Below are 25149 nucleotides of genomic sequence, written 5' to 3'. Positions count from 1 at the left end.
TTTGGGGTAGTCATAAAAACAACATAAAAATTGATTATTTTTTTTCCCTACAAAGGGAAACAGTTTGATATAACACATTATCCGTTACCAGGGTAATGCAAATTAAAACCACGAGATACCATATGACCCCTATTAGAATGGCCCACATCGGGGACACTGACAAAGCAAATGCTAGTGAAGATGTGAAGCAAGAGGAACTCTCATCCACTGCTGGTGGGAAAGCAAAATGGTACGGCGAGCCACTTTGGGAGACAGTGTGTAGTTTCTTAGAAAACTAAATGTACTCTTATTATATGATCCAGTAATTGCCCTTCTTGGTCTTTACCCATCCAAAAACCTGCACACAGACCTTTAAGGCAGCTTTGTAATTGCCCAAATTTGGAAGCAATCAAGATGTCCTTGTGTAGGTTAATGGATCAATAAATTGTGATAGATCCAGACAATGGAATATTATTCGGTGCTAAAAAGAAATGAACTATCAAGCCATGAAAAGACCCAAAGGAGCCTTAACATGCATATTACTAAGTGAAAGCGGCCAATCTGAAAAGGCTACAGACTGAGTAATTCTAACTATATGACATTCTGGAAAAGGCAAAACTATAGAGATAGTAAAAGGATCAGTGGTTGTCAGGGGTTAGAAGGGAGGGAAGGATGAATAGGTGGAGCACAGAGGACTTCGGGCAGTGAAACTACTCTGTATGATACATCATGATGGAGACATGCCCTTGTGCATTTGTGCTGACCCATAGAATGTACAACACCAAGAGTTAACCCTCGTGTAAGTTATGGACTTTGGGTAATTGTGACGTGTCAATGTAAGTTCATCATTTGTAACCGATGTACCACTCCAGTGGGAGATGTTGATAATGGTGGATGGAGGTTATGCATATGTGGGGAAGGAGGGTATATGGAAGACCTCTGCACCTTCCCTGAAGTTTCTGTTGTGAACCTAAAACGGCTAAAAAAGTAAAGTCTTTAAAAAGGTGGAGGGGGTGGAAGGAGTCTCAAATGGAACCAGGACCAACACACCTGCCTGAGCCTTGAAAGAGGACTCAGCCAGGGCCAACTAACACAGCCGCAGGGAGCAATGGTCTACGAAGCTTCCCCCATCCGTTTTAGAAGCAGGCAGGGCATAAATTATAAGAAACAAATCCCACCTTAAACTGATGGGAGTCAGAAGAGAGCAGCAGTCCCTAGATGCATGACGGGAAAGGGATTCCCCCAGATGGAGATGTTCCAGGTCAGGCAAGAAGCTGATTTCTAGGATAAGGGTAAACCTTCCTCTTAGCTTCCAAGTTCGAGAAAGCAATTACCGGGCAGGACTGTCTTTGAACTCAAAGTTTGGCTGGGATAACGACTCGAGTTAAGTAATGGAGAATCAAAGTGGAAAAATGCTCTCGTAGGCCTGAAATTACTAGATTTGTTTCGTGTGGAAGCCAGGATTTATGATGCAGTTGAGAGGGGCAATATGTCAATGAGATTCTATTCTTTAAGAAAAATTTTGCTTTTGCAATGCTGCTTTTGCCAGTTGGACCTCCCACAAGTTGGCCTCTTTATGTTCTGATAAGATGGCTGCTGACCAGCTGTCACTCCAGCCAGAAACCACACTGGCTCCTTGTGCAATCCACCAGCAGCAGTTAGAAGGGTAAGGCTGGGCCTTTGTGCCTCATCTGTATGCGCCTTCTCTGCCAGGTACAGTGGGCACCCTTTGCCAGCTCCATTATGAGGGCAGGAAAGCTTACCCAGCCTAGATCTCTAACCAGGAAATCTACTCAGACAGGGTCCCTGCGGCCAACAGTGCTGGGCCTGTCCTCTGGTGGGTCATCGCATGCCAGGCCAGGCTGGGCAGGGCCTCCTCCTGCAGCAGCCCAGGCAAGTGAAAGAAAGTCTGATTTTTTTACTTGCATTTATAAAGGAAAAAATAAGAGAGTAGGAGTTAATGATTTTTAAATGTTTGAATAAGTGGGGCTGTACCGTGTGGTATTTAGGACTTTAGATTTTAGGGCTTGAGTTTGAACCCTAGCACTGCCACTCTTTAGCTGTGTGAACTGGGCAAGTCATCGAACCTCCCTGTGCCTCTACTTCCTCAGCTCTGAAATGGGAATAATAGTGGTCTCTACCTTTCAGAGTTACTATGAGGATTGGACAAGTTAATTTTTGTAAAGGACTTAGGAAAAAGCATGGGGCCTAATAATCCATACATATGTGTTTGTTAATAAAAATAATGGCTATTTCCCTAGCTCCTGGTCCTAATTCTTCTCCCCCTCCGCCCACTCCCTCTACCAAATCAAGCTGAATGCACATACCTGATCTTTTTCTTCTTTTCTATTTCAGTCCTTAATATCTGTCAGCTTCTCCTCCTCATATTAGTTCTCTATGGCTATATTAACAAATTTCCCCAAACTCTTTAGTTTCAAACAACAGAAATGTATTCTTTCACAGTTTAAGAGGCTGGAATTCCAAAATCAAGGTGTCAGCAAGGTGGGTTTCTGCTGGAGACTCAGAGAATTCTTTCCATGCCTCTCTCCTAGCTTCTGGGGTTCCCTGCAATCTTTGGCATGCCTCGGCTTGTAGGCCCATCACTCCACTCTCAGCTTCCTTTGTCCCATGCATTCTCCCTGTGTCCCTCTGTGTCTTCACATGGACTTCTTTGTTGTTGTAGTTAATCCTCAATGGATATTTTCCCATTGATTTTTAGAGTGAGTGAAAGGGAGGGGGAGAGACAGGGAGAGAGAAACATCTATGTGAGAGAGACACATCAATTGGTTGTCTCCTGCAACTGAGGTATGTGCCCTTGTCCGGAATTGAACCTGGGACCCTTCAGTCCTTGGGCCAACGCTCTAGCCACTGAGCAAAACCAGCCAGGGCCACATGGACTTTTTATAAGGACACTAATCTTTGGATTTAAGATCCACCTTAATCCAGTAGTATGACCTCATCTTAAACTAACATCTGCAAAGACCCCATTTCCAACTAAGGTAACTTTCTGAGGTTCCAGGTAAAAAAGAATTTTGAGGAAACACTAGTTTACCCAGTTCACCACCTTGTTAAGAGTAGTCTGGGGGTCTGGCCGGCGTGGCTCAGTGGTTGAAGGTCATGGTTCAATTCCCATTCAGGGCACATGCCTGGGCTGTGGGCTCCATCCCCAGTGTGGGGCATGCAGGAGGCAGCCGATCAATGATTCTCTCTCATCACGGATGTTTCTGTCTCTGTCTCCCTCTCCCTTCCTCTCTGAAATCAATAAAAAATATATTTAAAAAACAAAAAAAAAGAGTAGTCTGGGGCAGAGCAGCAGATTACCCTGTGCTTGGCAAAATGGAGCTCGAGGCCATGAGCAGATAAACCAGCCCAATGAACCCAGCTGCCTTCCCCCATCTGACCGTGGTACTGTTGGCCATTGGCATGTTCTTCACCACCTGGTTCTTCGTTTATGAGGTCACCTCCACCAAGTACTAGTACACTTGGGACATCTGCAAAGAGCTCCTCATCTCCTTGGTGGCCTCGCTCTTCATGGTTGTGGGGTCCTCTTCCTGCTGATTTGGGTTAGCTTCTACGTATGAGCTCCCAAGAGTTCCTGCCAGCTTCACGGAATCCCTGTAAAGTAATTTTTGTACTATTGCTGGAAGTGTCCTGCCTGCTGCTCACAAAAAGAAGGCAGAGGTGTAACCATAAAAAAAAAAAAAAAAAAAGGAGTCTGGCCTTAAACAAATGGAAAGATACCATGTCACCAGGTTGGGTGTGGAAAGGCGGTTGGGTGTGGAAAGGTGATGCTTGAGGTAGGAGAGTCACCCAGAAGGAGGGTGAGGGACAGGATGAAAAATATATCTTTAGAGGAAATAAAAAAGAAAGTTTGGAGATCTCATATATTCTAATATGGTATCTCTAGAAGTAATACAGGCAGAATTGGACATAGCCAAAGGAATAAGGAAGGTACAGGAGGAGAGAGAGCAAGCTCTAGATCTCAGATCAGGGAGAAAGGAGATGGGACAGATTAAGAATTGACTGCCTCGGGGCAGAGCCTGAAGAGTACCTCCTATGTGGGAAGGAGGGGCCCTGCTGCCAGTATGGTTTCTTCTAAAGACAAGGGACCCCATTGCAAAGCACCCTCTTCAGATACACAAGGCAGTCTGAAGGTCATGGAGAATAGAAGAATAGCTGGGATAAACCCTTTGGTATTTTTCTACTCAAGCCACCAGCTGTTTTGGTAGAGAAATATTTAGGTGTTAATCACTGTGAACTAAGCTGACTAGAGGATGAAAGGCTGCAATTGTGATATTCCTCAACTGAGAATAGTGTGTGGCCTGTTTTCTGTGACAGCATAACTGGTTGTCAACCCACACTCATCTGTGAGCAGGGCTGCAAGTGAGAAGCAAGGGAAAGGCATGCCTGAGAGGCATAGGTGTGGAGGGAAGGAGGAGACCTTGTTCCTATTTTTACTTCCCTGGTCCCCTCGTGGTGGCAACAGAAAAGGCAATAGGAAAGCCATACAGTTGTCAAACCAGGAGTCCTGGCCTGGTGCACTCATGACCTCTGTGTGTCACGCAGCTCCCTGTTTGACTAATGTGGTCAATGAGACAGAGAGGTTCCGGAGGGAGCCCAGCCAGGACATGATTAATTCTCTGTTCCCTTCTATTATGCCCTTTCCAACCACCACGCTGTGTTAAATCTTAAAAATAAGCACCGAATCTGTTGAGATTCATCAGAGCCTCAAACCATAGGACAAATGTGGGTTTCCCTAGCCAAGTTGTATCACCCAGTTTGGTATTTCATCTAGGTGTGGGAGCATAATGTTGAGAAGTTTCTCTTTTGTTTCATTCCACAGGGCGCCCTTCGGACCAAAGCAGTGATCCACACCTTGTTGTCACAGGGGCCATCAGGGGAAGTACCCAGGTTCAAGACTGTAGTAAGCCTGGTGACCACAAAGGTGAGGCCATTAGAAGTTGGGATGGGTGTCCTGTGGGACATTCCAGAGAAGGTTCCAGAACTGGAAATGATACCCTGATATGGACCTTCTGTCTGCCACTCTTTTTTTTTTCTATAGAGAACAGCTGATTAAATTTAGAGGCAGCCTTGCAAGGACCCTGAATGGTGATTTCATAGAATCGGAGAGTGTAGACAGAGATAAGCTACTGCCTGCCTCCCTTCAACCTGTCCTCTCAGAGCACACATGCTTCTATCTGATTTACCTTAAGATTTATGGAAATTCAGCTTTTTAGCCAGATCTTTCCATGATCCTGACAGTGAACATAGACTTCAAACTAATTGAGAGCATTCATGAGGGAGGAAGGACTGTGGATAAGAAATAAAAACTTGGGTATCTGGTCTAAGCCCTCCCTTAATTAACATAATTGTACAGTGAGAGAATTGGACTAAATCAGTAGTGTTCAAACATGTTGAAAATACTGGAATCTCTCCTTTTGACAGTGTGAAGGTCCCTGGACTTCTGCTTGAAGAAGTAGCTATGAGCCCTAGCCAGTTTTTCTCAGTGGATAGAGCATTGGCCTGCAGACCAAAGGGTCCTGGGTTCGATTCCAGTCAAGGGCATGCGCCTTGATTGCAGGCTCCTCCCCAGCCCGAGCTCTCGTGAGGCATGTGCAGGAAGCAACTAATTGATGTGTTTCTTTCACATTGACATTTCTCTCTGTCTTTCCCTCTCTCTTTCACTCTCTCTAAAAATCAGTGGAAAAATATCCTCGGGTGGAAAATTAAAAAAAAAAAAGAAATGGCTGATTTCTTAAATATGACCTTTAATGCCAATGCTGGTATTTTATAAAAAGTGAGGATGAGTTGCCCTGGCTGGATTTTACAGTTGAGTTTGCAGCAACTGTTTATCTGCCAGGCCCAGCAAAGAGGCTCTGGGTCCTTCTAGCTGCTTTGTAATCTGTTACCCAGCCTATGTTTTAAGGAAATACAGAACTGGGGCTTTCCCAGGGGACAAGGAAGTTAGGGAGTGGGAGAAAAAGAGAAGGGGGACCCAGGGAGCAGCAGTGTTTCTTGAACTTGAGGAGCCCTGGAGGTGGAGACAATGAGATAATTTCCACTTTCAAAAGAAGCATGGCTAGCTGGTACTGACCTACCTTCTAGACCCTTCCTCCCTGGCAGAAGCCACAAATAAAAGGTCCTCCTATTGTCATCAGCTCGGAGATGTGTTTTGTTTGGCCAGACATCGTGTTTTGGGGTGTGTTTTTTTTTAAACTCTGAACCTGAATGTTTTTAGAGGGGGCACACATTCTTGGTTCACCACAAACCCCACCACTCCCACACTCTTCACCTGACACCGCACACATTTATGTTACCTGGGTGGCCCCAAAGGCATTGGAGCTTGCAACACCTGCTATGCTGTTTTCGTTCTTTTTCTTCCTTCCCTGATAGTCAAATGCTTTTAGTCAAATGCTTTTTCATCTTATTGCAAAATAGCCCAGTAAAGAACTGGCTGTTTTCCTGGGAAAATGAATGGCTTGTAGAGCTCGGTCTCGCTTTGGAAGGGTTCATCGCCTCAGAGCACTCCCTTCCGGTATTGCTGCATTTCATTAAACCAGAACGCGGAGGGACACTTCCCTGAAGGCAGGCGAGGCCTCTGTGCGCAGAGGCCTCTGTTGTCACACCTGTGCACACCTCAAGTCTAGTTTCTATGAACATTTCTGCAATTTAAGTTCATCATTTAATTGTTTCAGCCATGTCACTGGTCTAATTCCTTAACCCGATCTATTCACTTAGAATGAATCACCCGATTTGACTTCTCTGTTTTTTCTCCAATCTCTTTGTTTAACAATCTGCCAGAGAGATACCAGGCGATTCCAACTGTCACTAGCACTTACTTCAAGTATTTGACAAGTGTGATAACCTCCTCATTTTTTACTTATTTATTTTGACCCTTTTTTTTAAAAAAAAAATGGAAGTATAATTGACATATAGCATTATATTAAATTTCAGGTGTGCAACATAATGATGACTTCCTTTTTATTTAACTTTACCTTTTTACTCTGACCCAAATCCTTCTCCCTGCTCTTCCAGCAAAGCTGGGGTATGGAGGAACAGACTTCATCTAAGCTTTACTAAGAGTACTCTGTAAGTTTCTTTTTGGCTTTTTTTTATACTTCAAATGACTCTTAAAAATCAATATTTTGATGACTGAAGTGTAAATGAGTAAGCAAGATGGAATAAGTTTTCCCTTAAATCACATGAACAGAAATTCTGTGCATTTTTATCAGAAACCCAGGCAAAGTAACCAGAGCATTTGCTAAATTCCAAGTAAAGGTATTGATGCCTCTTCTCTTTCTGGTGGTGGCCATGGCACCTTCCTAAGGACAGTCCCAAATCAAAATGGGCTTGGTGGCCTCTCCTGGCTCTGCCTATGCCTTTTCCTCTCTGAATTGCTATCAAACTGCTATTGCTCCTTCTTATACTAAGGATCTCAAAATATGTGCACACAAAAGCAATCCTGGCTTCCACACAGATGGTACCATTTGGGCTTTGATTAGTGAGTGGTGGGTCTTGGTACTGCTGAAATGGACCAGAAAACAAGGTTAAAAATTATTTGGCTTGGCCTGGCCAGTGTGGCTTAGTTGGTTGAGCATCATCCCATACACCAAAAGGTGGCAGGTTCAATTCCCGGTCAGGACACATACCCAGGTTAAGGGTTCGATCCGTGGTTGGGATGCATGCAGGAGGCAACCAATCAATGTCTCTCTCTCTCTCTCTCTCTCTCTCTCTCTCTCTCTCTCTCTCTCTCTCTCTCTCTCTCTCTTCCTTTCTCTGGAATGCATTTTTTAAAAATTATTTGTGTCAATTTTTCTTCTTAATAAGGAAACAAAGGTATTTGTGTCCCAGATGTGGACTTCTCTTTTTTCTTTTTATGTCAGTTCTTCCTTTTATGTTGCTTATCACAGTATTTCAAGTAAGCTTGGGCCAAACAATGTGTTAGAATCTCCGGGTGGCCGGGGGGGAGCGGGGGGGGGGGGGGGGACGACACCTCCCTGGTCCTTGACCTACTATGCTCCTCAGCAGGCAGCCCTGCCTAGGCCGGCCAGGTCTACTAACTGTTCAGCGCAGGGCTGTTCCATCAACCGCATGCTGCTGCTACTGCCCTCTACCTCACCTGGGGCCTCTAATTTCTGTCCACCATTGCCAGGCGGAAGCAACTTGTTTTCCTGTTAGCATGAGTTATTTTATCTGAACGAGGCCTGCTGTGACAGAACAGGTCAGTTTTGATGATATGTCCTCAACGAGGCTGCAGAAAGTCAGGGAGCAGCACGAGGGCAAGGAGAGAGGTGCTGCAGAGCGGAGACGGCACTGTATCTGATGCTGCTATTTCTGAACCTATGCTCCGGTGTCTAAGTGTTTGTGTTTTTTTTCTCAGTTCTGAGGGGCTGTGTAGACCGTAAAAGCAGTCCACAAGCTGAATCTCCCAATGGCCATGCAGAGACATCAAGCAACTCTGGTCCAGCCACTGAGAAAAATCGGTGAGTCTTATCTGTAAGATTTATCAGTCTCAAATTCAGTGGCTTGTGGTGAGTTGGAGAGAGTGGAACCAAAAGTATTTCCTATCAGATTCTCCCATGGTAGAGGTCATTACCGTGTGAGCAAAGTCTTTATTCTATCCCAGTGGTTCTCAACCTTCCTAATGCCGCGACCCTTTAATACAGTTCCTCATGTGGTGGTGACGCCCAACCATAAAATTGTTTTCGTTGCTACTTCATAACTGTAATGTTGCTACTGTTATGAATCGTAATGTAGATATCTGATATGCAGGATGTATTTTCATTGTTACAAATTGAACATAATTAAAGCATAGTGATTAATCACAAAAACAATATGTAATTATATTATATGTGTTTTCCGATGGTCTTAGGCGACCCCTGTGAAAGGGACGTTCGACCCCCAAAGGGGTCAGGACCCACAGGTTGAGAAACGCTGTTCTATAGGGTAATCTGAAGACAATGCTGCCATTTAGGTTCTCTTCATGGTAAAACCTGTACTTGGCCTCATTAGGTTAAAGCAGTGGTTCTCAAATGGGGACAATTTTGCCCCTCTTCCTTCCCCTGGATTTTGGCCATGTCCAAAGACATTTTTGGTTGCACAGCTTTAGGGGGAGGAGTTGTGCTAACGGAATCAGTAAGTAGATGCTACACATCCTACAATACAGCAGACAGCCCCCTACAACAAAGAATCGGCAAAATGACAATAGTCCTGATTTTTGAAAAACCTTGGGTTTAAGCTAAGCCAAAAAGGAAGTATCATTTCTTGTTTACCCACGGGTTTTAGTTAAATATAATTCAAGACGAGTAGAGCAGAGCTTGCCCGAGGCCAGAGTACGCTATTTTCAAAGTACACCTGAGCTGCTCAGCCTGCAGAGGGCAGTACACTGGCTGAATGTAGTCACTTTAAGTAAGGCCCGGCCAGGCTGGCACCAAGCACTGGAGACTCACGGAACTCACAGGCTTCCTGTTCTTCAGGGAAGCCTTCAGAGCCTGCCTTCTCTCAGAACAGGTTTCCAGGCCCCATCACACACGTCACCAGGAGGAGGAGGCAACTGCAGGAGGGAGTGAACCATGCAAAGGGAAGGTCCACCTAGAATAAAGCTTGCCTCTCTTACTTACCCCCCAATTGACTATAGGAACACTCACTAAAAGTTTACTCCCTTTTTAAATTTAAAACATTTTTTGACCCAGTGATCCCATTTCTGAAAATATGTCCTAAGAATCCTGAAACAACAATCAGAAAAAATATATGCACCCCTATGTTTGTAGCAGCGCTATTTACAATACTATTTGCAATAGCTAATATTTGGAAGCAGCCTAAGTGCCCATCAGTAGATGAGTGGATAAAAAAGTTGTGGTACACCATGGAATACTATGCAGCGGTTAAAAAGAAGGAACTCTTGCCCTTTGAGACAGCATGGAGGGACCTGGAGAGTATTATGCTAAGCGAAATAAGCCAGTCAGAGAAAGACAAGTATCACATGATCTCACTTACATGTAGAATCTAATTGAACAAAATAAACTGACAAACAAAATGGACCCAGAGACATGGAAGCATGGGACAGACTGTGGAATCTCAGAGGGAAGGCGGGGGGGGGGGGGGGGTAGGTGAGAAGAGATCAACCAAAGAACGTGTATGCATATATGCATAACCCATGGACACAGACAATAGTGCAATGGCGGCCTGGGGAGGTGGGGGGTTTGGGGTGGAAAGGGTCAATGGGAGAGGGGGGAAGGGGAAGATCTGTAATACTCTCAAAAATAAAGATACATTTAAAAAAACTTTACTCCAGATTTGGAGAATGAAGCAGGCCATTAGAAAGTTTTTTGCATCTTTTCACTTGAAAAAAGAAGTGGTCTTCATTTGTAACTTTTAAAATTAATTTTTAATTTTTTGAAATGTCTTATTAATATTTTTGAGATCTGACAAATTTAATTCTCAATACTTCTCTAGTGGCTCAAATTACTGTTGGACTACTGTTAAAGTAGACTACTTTCCTAAATAGTAAGAATAGCTCATTTTTTAAAGGTACTTGAGGAACTATTATAGACTAACATTTCATATTAGGTTAACAAAATTTAGAATTTCTGTTGCAGCAGAAAGACGACTGAACTTGGTAGGTGGAAGACTTGGGTTTTGGTCCTAGTGCTAACATTTTCCAGCTGTTTGCCCTTGGGCAAGTCAGTGAACCAGTCTGGTAAATGGATCCAGCCCCAGCATGATTCCCCTCAACCTCAGCTGATGACTAACTTTATTATTATTATTTTTAAATATATTTTATTGATTTCAGAGAGGAAGGGAGGAGAGAGAGACAGAAACATCAATGATGAGAGAGAATGGTCAATAGGCTACCGCCTGCATGTCCCACACTGGGGATTGGGCCTGCAACCCAGGCATGTGCCCTGACCAGAAATCAAACTGTAACCTCCTGGTTCAACCACTGAACCATACCAGCTGGGCAGATGACTAACTTTACTCAGAATATCAGGACAGTTCTGTGAGCAACTTCCACTTCCCTTCCCTTCACCTTAGAATCTCTCCTTATATTCAGCTGTCTTTTCTTCCTCTACTCCCATCTCAAAAGAACACAGGTCCTCTTCCCGACACGGGGCAACCGCTCTGTTGTGTTCCTGCTCTCTAGGCCCTGCCACCAGCAGTTAGCCCACCCCTTGCTTTCACATCTGTCTGTCTGCTGCTTTTTTCCCTTTTGCTTATACCTCTCCCACTCTAACAAAGCTTGCTCTTGGCCCTGTCCCTCCCTCTTCTTACTTTTACTGTCAGACTTCCTCAGACAAGCATCCAGGCCAGTTGCCTCACCAACCCCTCCCTCCTTAATCCTAAAATCTGATCTGTGCCCTCACCACATTCTAAGACTGTCCTTAGGGAGATTAGCTCCCTGTTGCTGGCGCCTCACCTTCATCAGACTCTGCAGTGTTCCACTCGCGGGCCATGCTTTCCTTGGACCGCACTCTCCCACGGGTGTCTGCGGTCCTGCAATCTTCAGGTTCTTCCTCCGAGATGTTCTTGGTCTCCATCCTCCTTCTCTTCCACCCAGCGTTGAAATGCAGGCAATTCTCAGGTCCTTGACTCTCTTCTTTCTTACTTCCCACCTGGATGATCTATTCTTTCACAGGTGTACTCTGGTATCCACTCTGAGCTGAGGGAGCGTGATTCTCAGATCTCTGTTCTGAGCGTTATACTTTTACACCCAATGCCTGTTGCCCATGTGTGCCTGATTTACATCCCAGAGCCTCCACAGAAAAGCCCCCAGCAAGCCACCTCCTTCACCTGACCTTCCCATCCTTGTGAGTGGCACAAACACTTTCTTGTGTCCTGGCCTTCAAGCCTGGCAGTCATTTTTGATCCCTACCTCTCACTTAACCCCATGCTCAATCATTTTCTTAGCATTCTTCCTTGGTCCAGGCCTGCCATTATCTCTCTCTTTTTCCCCCTCCCTGTTCGCTTCTCTTTACAGACCAGCTTTCATTTCTGACACCTAATCAATTGTCCTGAAGCATATTCTGACTTTTCAAAGAACTTTAATGGCTTCCCATTTTAGACTAAAAGAGGTCCAGACTTCTCAGTCTGCTATATCAAGCCTCTCCCTATCTTGCTCCAATTTGTCCTTCAGCTCACCTCCTGTATGACCCTCTATGCACCCTCTGGACCCTATATGGCTACCTGGAGCCAGGCTTTATATTGTTCTACCAGTGCACTTACCTCTGTTCTCTCTGTTCATTCCTTTCTATTCAATTCTTACCTATTTTTCCAAGATACATTGTCATATCCCTTTTATCCATGAAGACCTTAATTCTCTTTAACTCTTGAACCTTTATAGCAAGTTTTAAAAGTACTACTCAAAGTGCAAGACAAAATAATGAGCATGTGTCTGAATGTAAATCAATCCACTTATTTCTTCCATAAGAAAGTCTTGCTACCAATAAACATATAATCAGCTAAACTAAACAAGGTACTTGGTGATGAATTGGCCTATATCTGGCACAAGCTCCTTGTGATACTGTGAGTGCTAACAGTTCGCAGATGGGGTCCTCAGACCACTCTTTGGTTAGTTACTCTCTGCGGCTCTTCACGTTTGCCTAATGTTGTGGTTGACTGTGTGCTGGCAGGTCAGCTTCTCACGGGCAAGGACTGAGTCTTCCCTCTTCCTGTTTCCAGTGCATGCAATGAGGTTATCAAGCTGACTTCCAAGGCCACTCTCCAGAACTCAGATTTTTTTCCTTCTTTTTATTTTTATTTTTCAATTACCATTTACATTCAATATTATTGTATATTAGCTTCAGGTGTACAGATTAGTGGTTAGACAATCACATACTTTACAAAGTGATCCCCCTGATATTCCCAGTACCCACCTGGCACCATACATAGTCACTACAATATTATTGACTATATTCCTTATGCTGTACTATACATCCCCATGACTGTTTTGTGATTACCAATTTGTACTTCTCAATCTCTTCACTTTTTTCACCCAGTTCCCCAACCCCTATCCCCTCTAGCAACCATCACAGAACTCAGATTTTTATGAGAAAAAATGTGCTTCCTTCTTCATTTTTGGGTGGTGGCAGCAAAAACAAGGCCCAGAATAATTCACCAGATAGTGTGTCAGGACCTTCCTGCCCCAGGGGCTGGGGCCCCACTTCCCCCCTGTGTTTGATGGTCTCCTCGGTGCCCCGTGGATCAACCCAGGGATTGAAAGGAAGGGCGCCATGGAGTGTGGGCATGATGGGCATAATAAGGATAAGTGGGACATGCCAGTGGTGATGCTCACAGCAGCCAGTAACTGAGCCTCCACCCCAGACGTTAAAGGATTCCTCAGAACAAGAGGTCTGAGGACAGAAAGAAGTTCAGTGCTGGATCAGCCACTCAGGGATGTCATCAAGGACATAGGTTTCTTCATCCCTTTGCTCTGTTATCTCAGCATGTCAGTGATGCTCCCACTTATGGTCACACAGTGGCTGAAGTCATGCTAAGTATCACTTCCTCGCAATGTCCAAAGCAGGAAGGAAGAGGTGGATGGAAAGGGACTCTCCTCAGAAGGGTCTCTGTTTGTCAGGAAGGAAACCTTTCCCAGAAATCCCCAGCATACTTTCCTCACATCTCATTGGCTAGAATTTTCAGATGTGGCTCTACAGGGGAACTGCAAGGGAGTCTGGGAAAGTGACCATATGCATTTTCAGCGTCTGCATGAGAAAATAGGCAGAATAAATGGGTTGGGGACGCAACCAACAAAAGTCCTGAAGGGATAAGAGATGGGAACAGATAGGTACTAAGGAAAGAGGAAGATAAGGCAAAATCAGAGGGAAGAGTTCATAAGGAAGACCCAGACATAACAAGAAATATTGCTGAGAATGAGAATGCCAGGGACATGCTGAGGTTGTCATTAAGGTTCATCCCATATTTATTGTGATGTCAGGCCACAGTTATCTCACCTAATTCTCACATCAGCCTTTGGGCTGGTGTTACCGACTCCAAGTTACTGGTGAGTAACGTGGACAAGGGGAATTCTAATCAAGTTGCTTCCAAATGTTGGCCCAGAGTTCAGGGCCAGGTTGGAGGTATTAGATTTACCTTCTTGTGCACCCAATCAACTAATCTGGGGGTCACCCAGTATCACAGAGAGAATAAATGGCAGGCCTGGGGTTTGAATCCGGATCTTCTGTCTCCAACAATAACAACAACTAATATTTGCTCTTCCTTAAAAACTTCCTTACCTGCATTATCCTATTTAATCTTCCTAACAAACCTACAGGAGTGGTATACATTTTATGATTTCTGACATTTAGAGATTACAAGTAACTTGCCAATGTCACTCAACGTGACAGAGTCAGGATTTGAACACAGGCCTTCTGACTCCAGAGCCCAGTCTTTTAACCAGTACATTGTAATGTCTCTCTAGGTTCCAGGCTCCAAACATTTAACCCAGCACTTTTTCTGTTCTATGTTCTCTGCAACTTTCATTACAGCACATCTTAATTCACAACCAGCTAAAGAATAATCCTGATGGGCATAAAACTGTCTCCCTGTGACTGGTGGAGACAATTCCAGCCCTGAATCCTGGAGAAAGCCCAAGGCCTCATGGAAAAGGTGCTCCCATCTGTGCCTGGCGGGTGGGTTAACTTGGCTGGGGAGAAGGAAGCCTCAGGGTGAAAGAAGTCAGTGGTTGGCGTGGCGCTTCCCTGTTCTACTTCCTGTCTGAGCCCATACAGAGAAGGACAGCATGGAAATACTCTTTTATGTCATGGGGCTTTGTTCCCATGATGGTAATCCTCCGTTTTAATGCTGATAGGTACAATAGGGAGGATTATGCCCTTAATTTAATTTGGCCTGCATATGGCAGAGCTCTCGCAAGGCTTTTATTTGGCATACTTTAGCTCATCTAGCCTGTTGTCCTGTAAAAAGAAGCCCCTTTGAGGGAGACAGGAGATTGATAATGCGGGTGCAGATGTTTTCACACAGCAGCCTCTCATTCTCTCTCTCTCTCTCTCTCTCTCTCTCTCTCTCTCTCTCTCTCTCTCTCTCTCTCTCTCACACACACACACACACACACACACACACACACACACACACACACACGGAAGCTGCTTCATTGTGGGCCACTACAATGAGGATGCAGACTCAGAGCAATGGGGACCTTCGTGACTCAGGCAGCATGAGGGGAGCTGGCACCTCACAAGAGGGGAAAGCGAGCACATATTTCTCCTGTGTGTCATCCTTGCAGCTCTGGGGCTTGGAGCCAATTGGGCTGACCTCAGAATTGATGAGCCAGAGGAACAGCCTCCCCATCGGGGCGACTGTGGGCCAGATTTTCATGTGGGCTGTGAAGTACAGATTGCCACAAATCTTGACAAATACTCTGCCTGGGGGGTCATTGCAGAAATATGTGGCAGTGCTGAGAAGATTAAACAAAACTTTTCTTTCATATCATATCAGGAGGATGTTTCCTCTCCCAGCCTTCCATTCCCAGGCTAAATTTTCCTCCCACTTTCACTCCCCCAGGAAGCTAGAGCCCTCCAACTAATATCCTACCCTGTGGCCAAGTTTGTGCCCTAAAGCATCACCGAGGACCTGCGTGGGGCCAGAGGGAAGAAGGCAGTAGGTGTGGGAGCCTTGGTAGGGATGGTGGCCTTTTTTTTATAAAGTGCTGATCTATGTGTTATCTCCTTCAGGTGGAAAGCAGATGGGCTTTGGTGACAGACCTGGGTTTAACTCTTGTTCAACTACTTACAAACTAGGAGCCTTTGTCAAGTTCTTTTACCTTTCTGAACTTTAGTATCCTATGCTGCAAAAGGGAAATAATTGTGAGGCTTTGAGATCATCTATGCAAAGGAACTAGCACAGTTCTAGATACATAATAAATGCTCAATAACGGATGATGACGAGTTGTTGTTGGTTGTAGTAATAGATGTAGTAGCGATAATAGTAGAATTTCTAATCATTAATGGTTTCTGTAAAGCTAACCTGTTCTGAAGAGTCAAGGCCCCTCTGACTTAGCTCTGGAGTTGTAGACTAAAATAGACCTTGAAGAATCCAGCACTGTAGACATTTTAAACAATGCTCCCTATCTACTTTTAACTTGAGAGCCAATTTTTATTTCCCCATGTTCCTGGCTCTTATCTCAGGGAGAAATCTGAGGTTGACTTTGAGCCCAAGACTCACCCTTGCCAATATGGCCAGGAATCCACTGGCACACCCTCAAATGACAACTTTCAGAGCTTACTTGATTGTTAGGGCCTTCTCAGAGTTTCTAGACTTTAAAAATATTAATTGGTCACATTTACTTTCAAAACCTTTTTGAAGCCGGAAATTTTATCACCAGCTGAAAGGAGCTTCAAGGAAAAATCTGTTTTGAGTTATATTTTTCCTTGTGGATTTGCTTATGGCTGTACATAAATATTTATCTGAACTATTTCAACAAACCTTAAATCATCAGTGATCCTTATGCAAAGGACCCTTTTAGAAGGATTGTGGATGTCAAGAATGTCAGCAATCAGTGTTCTCTTTATAGGACCAGATTCCAAGGACTGAGGCCTCTTAAAAAATATCTGGAACTGTTTGGTGGTTTTCAACATGTCTTTTGTTTCCCTATTTCTGTATATCTGTTCATGCTGTTCCTTCTGAATGGAATACTCTTGCCAGTTCTTTCTTTACCTGTTGATAGTTTACACATCCATCAAGGTCTCACCCATATGGTACCTCCTACAGCAGTGATGGCGAACCTTTTGAGCTCGGTGTGTCAGCATTTTGAAAAAGCCTAACTTAACTCTGGTGCCGTGTCACATATAGAAATTTTTTGATATTTGCAACCATAGTAAAACAAAGACTTATATTTTTGATATTTATTTTATATATTTAAATGCCATTTAACAAAGAAAAATCAATCAAAAAAATGAGTGTCATAGGTTCACCATCACTGTCCTACAGGGCCTTGAAGCAGGCTAGAGCCAGGAGAAGAGCATCCCAGGTGGGAGAAATAGCCTGGGACACAGCCCAAAGGCAGGATATGCTGGGGGTCTCTGGGGGTCTCTGGAGAGGATGGGGTGTCCAGTGGAATGAAGCCCGAGGGTCAGGTGTGGCAGTGGTGTGAGGCAGGGAATAAGGCAGTTGAGAGCCAGGATATGAGAGGCCTTAAAAGCAGCACAAAATATTTTGGACCATATAGTATAAGCCAAAAGATGCACACCTACAGTCGTTGGGTAGGATATAGTCTACAGATGTATTTCGTTTGGCTTGCACAATGTTTTTGATATTCTTAATTCATTTCTAACATATAAAAATAGAAAGAGTTCATATAATAATTCAGATAGCTGATGGTTCTTGAAAAATTGGAGTAATTAGCAGCAATCTGCTAGAACTGAGTAGAAGCTGTTTTCCATTTATACTAAGTCACTGGCCTACTCATGGCCCGGCCACACCAGCATCTGAGTTTGATTCCTGCCTGTTGTGTGCAGGGGCCATGCAGGTAGAAGAGCAAGTTAGGCTGCAGACTCTGGAACCAGATTGTTTCTCTTCTAGGCCCAGGTCTATCTCCAATTAGCTCCATGACTTTGGGCAAGTTAAGCATATTTCCAATAATGGTACCTATCTCATATGTCCATTGTGAGAATAAACCATAAAAAATTTTTAGAAGACTACCTAGCATGTAGTAAGTGCACAAAATGTTAGCTGTTATTACTATATGCTACATGAGATAATAATTTCAGGGCTGAAACTGTCACTCATTTCTGTATGACTCACCAAATCTAGAATCTGTAGCCACAACAGGCATAAAATAAAAGTAATTGATGAATGAATATGTGCTCCAGAAATTTTTATTTTTGTTTGGTCTAAAGCTAAATTTAATTACTTTGTCCTCAAGAAATACTTCCTATTTATCTTGAGATTGACCTGAACATAATTAATTCTTTTATAAAGTAGGAAGCCAGCTTTCTCAAAAAGCCAATGGTGCTAACAAAATAAGTTAAAGGAGATATTATTTACATGGTGTCACTTTTCTGTAATGGATCTACATTCTTAACTCTTAAATAAACCCCAACTTTGGGAAGATGCTTAATTAATTATGTGGTTTTGTTTTAGAAGCTCAGTTATTGGCCGGTAGCTGTCTGTGGTTAATATCTTAATTTAATGGTTGGTTGCTAGGAACCAGCATGTAGTGAACTTAATCAGAAAGGATGTTGAAATGCATGTTTGACTTGGCTTCTCTGACCACCCCAACCTATGTGAGATCCGTACTTTAAGACAGTGATTTTTAGCCTGGTGCCTCAGACAAAGATGGAGCATCTCCAAAAACAATTTGGACAGTTTGGTTGATAACTAATTTTTGGTATGTCCAACATAACTGATACATAGCTGAAGTTATGACGCTACCCCACCTGTGAACATGAATGTTTGTGCTTTTGTTAATCGATCCCTAAGCAGATTTGCATCAGCAAATGACAGCATGAGCTCGGCAAAGTTGACCTGCAGTGTTGGATTCACTTTTTCTCTGGAAAATTTGCACATTTACAGAGCATTTGGGACCAACAACTTTTAATTTTATTTGGATAAACAACATCTAAATACTCAATGATGTATTCAAGAATCTAGAAACTTGCTTTCTAACTTGTACTTTAAATGTCAAGTGACTTTCTTCTTTTAATTAAAAACTAGAGGCCCAATGCATGAAAATTCATGCAAGAGTAGCCTTCCTTCCCCCAGCTGCCAGCACCGGCTTCGCTCTCCAGCACCTGGGCTTCCCTCCTCCGGCTGCCTGCAGGCACCCAGGACCCGGGCTGGCTTCTCTCCCACCCCGGCTTCGTCAGGAAGGATGTCCAGAAGATGTCTGGTCTAATGAACATATTACCCTTTTATTATTATAGATACCTCTACTTTTTCTAAAGAAACCTCAATCTGTCTTTAGCGCGTGCTCTCTCTCACTCACTCTCTCCTTACACAATACCTACATCTCTTAAAGTTCTGGTTCTGAATTTAAAGGATGATTTCAAGTAATGACAGAATCTGGCAAATTCTTCTAACCATTTCAACATCTCTTGTTTCCTTTCTACATGACCCATGTTGTGGGTGTAAGAAATTCTAAAAATTCACCACACCTCTGATATCTACTTTGTTGTATCCTCATGAAAACTTTTGCTACATTCAGGATCAGAAGGAATTTTTGAGCAAAATGCCGTTGAATAGTGAGGCTATTTTGAAAAAAACAAAAACAAAAAACAAACGAGAAAAAAAACTTACTCAAGTTGAAAACAATATTTATGTAAAAGTAAATTCTATATAGTGTTCCATTATGAACACTTAAAGAAACCGACAGTATAATCCTACAGGTTGAAAAAAAGATAAACTTTGTACATTTCCACAGCCTTATTAACTTTATTCCATATTCTTCTCTGGCTTAGAAGGAAAAAATAGTGTTTTAGTTCCAAGTGTCTTTTGTGAATTAAATGGCAGTTGGCGCCTACCTGTAGGGCACAGTTATGCCAGCATATTTCCCGTTAGCACTGCCCCAGTCACTTTAAATTAAGAAGGAACCTGAGCAAGCCTTCCCCACAGAAACTGTTGACAGTAGTCATGCCACACTCTGTGTGCATCTCAGTAACTTCTCAGACTCGTCTCCTGGATGCGTAGACAAAACAGGAGGAGGGTTGGAGTTTTTCTTTTCATCTGAATGGTGTAGGTCAGGTCGGGGAAACAGAGAGGAATAGAGAGCTCTGGTGAAACAGAGCTCTAGCGACTGCTGTGATTGGGAAATTAGATAATAAACAGTCCCTGATACCAGGATTCTAATGGCCTAAAATCAACACAGTCTGGAGACGCAGGCAGGAGTGGCCTTCCGTGCTCTGGCTTAGACCCTCCCTGGAGAGCTCTTTGTGTCAACAAGAACAGCCAGCGCTCCTGGCCGGCTCCCAGCACTCAGAGTGGGGCTATCATTTTTGTTTGCTTTGCAAATATCTTAATGGGAAGTGGTTCAACACCACCTATGGGTTAATCTGAGGGGCTCTGCTTGGCAGCTGTTCGCTCTGAGAACCACATGGCCGGCTCGGGTGGAGAGAGTCAGGCCGACTGTTAACTACCCAGCGCCAGGTTGAGGCATCTTCTTTGCTTATTGGATTTACTGGCTGGCAGGAAGCACCTTGTTGTCTTTTATTTTTAGTTTGCTCCCCCTGGGAGGGTAGCAATGTGATTCTCAGATCCAACTGTGCTTTCCCCTCTCAGGCAGGGCACTTGTTTGCCTTGGTTTCAGTAGCATGCCACATACTTCCTTCACCTAACTAAGCTCATTCTCATAAAACCTAAAATCTGGTATTAACAGTGATGGTGTGGTGGTGGAAGCAGTGGTATTGTCACAGAAAGAAGGACCTCGTATGTTAGCCTGCAGGGTGGGTAAAGCCTCTACTCTTGTCCACCCAGGAGCTATAGAATCAAGTAGGTACTGAATTTCTAAACCATCCCTGCTCTACTGTTCCCTTCGTTTTCTCCTCCCCTCCTTCCTGAATGTGGCTTTTACTTGTCTTGACCCTTGGGAATGCTTCCCTGGGTAACTTGGCCAAGTCACATCTTTCTGGATTCTGTCAGCCGACATGGGCACAAACGAGCTTCCTTTGTGCTTTCTTCGCTGGATTTCGGGCAGGCGTGGATGGTTTCCACCGAGCAGGTTCCCAGAGGAATGACAGACTTGGAGGCAGTTTCCAACTGCTCCATGTAGAAATGGAAAAGTTCAGATGACTCTTAAGGTCCTGGAAAAAAAATGCCCAGCTACCTGAAGGAACAACTGCTCAGCCTTCTTTCTAAGACCTTTTCCTTTCCTGAGGGGTTCCACACGTATCCTTTGGTTGCCTGGTGGTTGACAGCAGGGGTCCTGGAGTCAACCAGGCCTTGATGAACTTATTTTATCAGAGCCTTCATTTCCTCATCTTTTTTTAAAAAATATATTTTATTGATTTTTTACAGAGAGGAGGCGAGAGGGATGGAGGGTTAGAAACATCGATGAGAGAGAAACACTGATCAGCTGCCTCCTGCACACTCCCCACTGGGGATGTGCCCGCAACCAAGGTACATGCCTTGACCGGAATCGAACCCGGGATCCTTGAGTCCACAAGCCAATGCTCTATCCACTGAGCCAAACCGGTTAGGGCCATTCCCTCATCTTTTAATGGAAAAGGAAATGGCACAATATCTACCTCACCACATCTTGAAAGTTAAATGAGTTAAATACAAACTGCATGGCATGCCACCTGACACATAAAAGCACTCACTAGTAGTAATAAGGAGAATGATTGTTATCTTCGAGGAATCCAGCTTTCTTGATATAGTCCTTAGTGTTATGCATTTTTTTTCTGAAGTACTCATGTTGAAGTCTGTTACTCCCACCCTTTTAAAGTTAAGCCAGTGCCAAATTGAGGCCAAATTGAGTATCAGAGTAAATAATGATAATGAAAGAAAACAATATATTGAATAAAATAAGAATTTTTAAGCCACATTGATAGAGAGAAGGAAAGAAAAAGAAAGGAAGAAGCGAGGGAGGGAGAAAGAAAGGAAAGAAAAATAGAGTAAGCTTTTACTGCAATAGAATGTGAAATAATAAATATAGGGGAAATAATGAAAACAGAAAATTATCAAGTCATCATTGTCTCAGGTAAGAATCATCAATGGATGCTAAAACTAGTATGTGAAAGTTTAAGGAGTAACAAGTTATTTTCACAGTCTCAAAGTAAATCTCCATGCGATACTCATTAATGGTACAAGGGCAGTGGGGAGACCTGGCAGAACCACCTTAGCCAAGTGATGAAAGTTAGTATCACCAGCATGTGGCTCCTGATAGGATGCACTGAGAAGAACACACCATCACTTCTGTGGACTTTTTTGTGAAATGTGCATAACCTGAATTTAATCACAAGGAAACAGCGGACAAACCAAACAGAGGAACCTCTTCCAAAATGACCTGTTAGCTCCAGAATGAAGCACAAAGGAAGACTAAGGAACTGCTCCAGATGAAAAGGGACTAAAGGAACATGCGACTGAATGCAGTGTATGACCCAGAGTTTTCTTTTGCTGTAGAAGACAGCATGGGCAAAATTGGCATTGGATACATTCGATAATAGTATGATATTGATATTAATTTTGTGATTTTATTACTTTAGTATAATCAGACTAGAGGCCTGGTGCACAGATTTATGCACATTGAAAGAAAATTAATTAGAAGCTGGCTGGCGGGTCAGAACTGGACGAGATGGGCTGACACACTCTGGAGCCAACCTCCTGTGGTCCCTCCCTGGCCAGCCGCACCTGCGGCGGCACCAGGGCTCGAAGGGCATCTGCAAAGTGAGCGGGGTCCCTCTGGCAGGTAGGGTTCCTCAGCCTGGCCTACGGGGATTTGGCCAAAACCAGCAGTCCAACATCCCCAGAGGGGTCCCGGAGTGTGAGAGGGCGCTCTGCAAAGTTGCTGTCACTAGGCAGCTCCTGTGTTGAGCCTCTGCCCCCTGGTGGTCATTGCGTATCATAGCTACCGGCCAGTTGGCCAGTTGGCTGGTCTCTTAGGCTTTTATGTATATAGATAAGAGAATGCCCTTGCTTTTAAGAAGTACACATGGAAATATTTAGGGATAAAGGAGTATAAGGTACGACTGACAATCAGATGGTTCAGAAAGCCCTGGCCAGGTGGCTCAGTTGGTTGGAGCGTCATCCTGTGCACAAAAAGGTTGCGAGTTTGATTCCTGGTCAGGGCACATACCTAGGTTGTGGGTTCCATCCCCGGTGTGTGGAGAGGTAAGTGATTGATGTTTGTATCTCACATCCATGTCTCTCTTTCTCTCTTCCTTACTCACTCCCTCCTTTCCTCTATTTCTGAAAATTAATGGAAAAATATCCTCAGGTGAGGATTAACAAAAAATAATGGTTCAGAAAAAAAAATTGTGTGTGTGTGTGTGTGTGTGTGAATAAAGAGAGAGAGAGAGAGAGGAGAGGAGGTAAGGTAACTGTGAACATTGCTAATATTTGGAGAATCGTTGAAGAATATACAGAATCCCCCATACTATTCTTGCTTCTTTTCTACAAATATGAAATTAAGTAAAAACAAAAAGTTAAAAAATAAGTTAGTGCTACTTCCTCCCTTTAGACAGGGCACTTCATTAGCAATTCTCTCTTTGGATCCTGACCCTCTCCAGCCACACCCGAACGTCTGTCCACATCAGCATTGCAATGGTTGGTGTCTGTCCTAGAGCTTCTCCACTGTGACGGAGCTGATCAGTCACTCCCCGCAATCCTGTTCGCACTTTTTTGCTGCATTTTTAAAAATTCCCTAAAATGTTCCTCCCTCCCTTCCTGCCCCCCACCTCTCCTGTCTTTGGGCCTCATCATTTGGTGCCATGTTCATCATGCAACTCAGTACTACTTTCAGAATTAAAGGAGGAAAACTGGGTTAAATATTTTCTTTTGGGGGTGACAAGAGCATTGTATAAGGAATACAGGTGTTAGACCTCTCCCTTTCCCTCTGACTTGCTTGGAAAAATCACATCACCTTCCTGTCCCTGGAATTTAGTTTACCCACTTACAGCATGAAAAATCTATAATAATAAAAGCATAATGTGCTAATTAGACCGGACAGCTGAACGACCTTCCAGAGATCATTCCGGACGTCCTTCTGGATGAAGCCATGGTGGCGGGAGCTGAGGCAGAGGTGGTTAGGGGCAATCAGGCAGGCAAGCAAGAGTTAGGGGTGATGAGGCAGGCAGGCAGAGTGGTTAGGGACAATCAGGCAGGCAGGTGAGTAGTTAGGGGCAATCAGGCAGGCAGGCAGAGTGGTTAGGGGCAATCAGGCAGGCAGGCAGGTGAGCAGTTAGGGGTAATCAGGCAAGCAAATGAGCAGTTAGGAGCCAGTGGTCCCAGGTTGGGAGAGGGATGTCTGACTGCTGATTTAGGCCTGAGGGATCAGACCTAAACTGGCAGTCAGACATCCCCAGAGGGGTCCTGGATTGCGAGAGGGTGCAGGCCAGGCTGATGGACACCCCCCCCGCCCCGTGCACAGATTTAGTGCACCAGGCCTCTAGTATGCAATAAATGGTCCCTGAAGTTTTCTTTGCCTCCGCAGATCTCTACCCTGGGATAATTTAGTCTCTTTTTATTATTGTTTAATTTCGTAAGGATTTTAATTGATTTTTAGAGAGAGAGGAAGGGAGAGGGAGAAAGAGAAAGAAACATCAATGTGAGAGTGAAACATTGATTGGCTGCCTCCTGCATGCCCCCTACGAGGGATTGAGCCCAAAACCACAAGCATGTGCCCAGACCCAGAATCGAGCCAGCAACCTTTCAGTGCATGGGACAATGCCCAATCAACTGAACCACATCTGCCAGTGCCTAATTCAGTCTTCAAAGTGCTGCAAATGTAACTCAAAAGTAACTCAACCCACAAATTACCTTGTGATCCAGCCCAAAGGAGAGACAGGTTACAGAAAGAAATACTCCAACTAGCTGTCATTATCATTCTCCCTTCTTTCAAGCCTGAAGTTCCCAAATTCAGGGATTTGTCTTTCAGAAGTACAAAATTATAAACAATAAGTATAACACCTTGTTAAGTATCTTTTTTATTTCAACATTCTTACAGTGTATACCTCTCTTAATTTAATCCTTTAAAAATCTTTTGTCTTATGTTTTTATTTTGTTCTGCCTGAAAGAACAAATGTAATTCTTTTTCCCCAGCTTGGCAATAATTTTTATTTCTATTTTGCAGATGAATGAGCTGCAGTGCTAATTTGTCCAAGTTAGAGTTGCCACATTTAGCAAATGAAAATGCAGGATACCCACTTAAATATGGATTTTATATAAGCAACAGTTATTTTTTATGTCCCAAAAAGTATTTGAAAAAAAAATATACTAAAAATTATGCACTGTTTACCTAGAATTCAAATTTAACTATGTGTCCTTTATTTTATCTGGGAATACTAGTCCAAGTTCTTTGGAACTAATATATCATGAATATGTATTTGTATATCATGAATATATATCATGAAATGTGTTGCTAAACCTTTACCAAGTGTTGACAACAGCCCTCTGACCTCTATGTGCTATAACACATAGTGTTTTTTTCTCCTTTAAGAGCTTTTGATTAAAAACATATCCAAAGACATCAATTCCCATTTATTTATTATGGACTTCACTCAG

The 25149-nt window shown here is 43.6% G+C and overlaps 1 protein-coding gene and 1 pseudogene across 1 annotated transcript in view; both read left to right on the top strand.

Annotated features, from left to right (window-relative positions):
- The window catches only part of MYO3B (myosin IIIB), a 351164-nt gene that overhangs the window by 242397 nt on the left and 83618 nt on the right, over positions 1-25149 (top strand). Inside the window, exons 29-30 of the mRNA XM_036319661.1 lie at positions 4823-4924; positions 8360-8462. Of these exons, the coding sequence (XP_036175554.1) occupies positions 4823-4924; positions 8360-8462 (205 nt within the window). The remainder of the gene's footprint in view (positions 1-4822; positions 4925-8359; positions 8463-25149) is intronic.
- On the top strand, positions 3316-3560 carry LOC118661626 (annotated as a pseudogene).

This window comes from Myotis myotis, unplaced genomic scaffold (assembly GCF_014108235.1).
Source record: "Myotis myotis isolate mMyoMyo1 unplaced genomic scaffold, mMyoMyo1.p scaffold_m19_p_8, whole genome shotgun sequence".
NCBI lineage: Eukaryota > Metazoa > Chordata > Mammalia > Chiroptera > Vespertilionidae > Myotis > Myotis myotis.
Note: the sequence above shows the minus strand (reverse complement) of the source record. Positions and strands in the feature narration are given on the sequence as shown.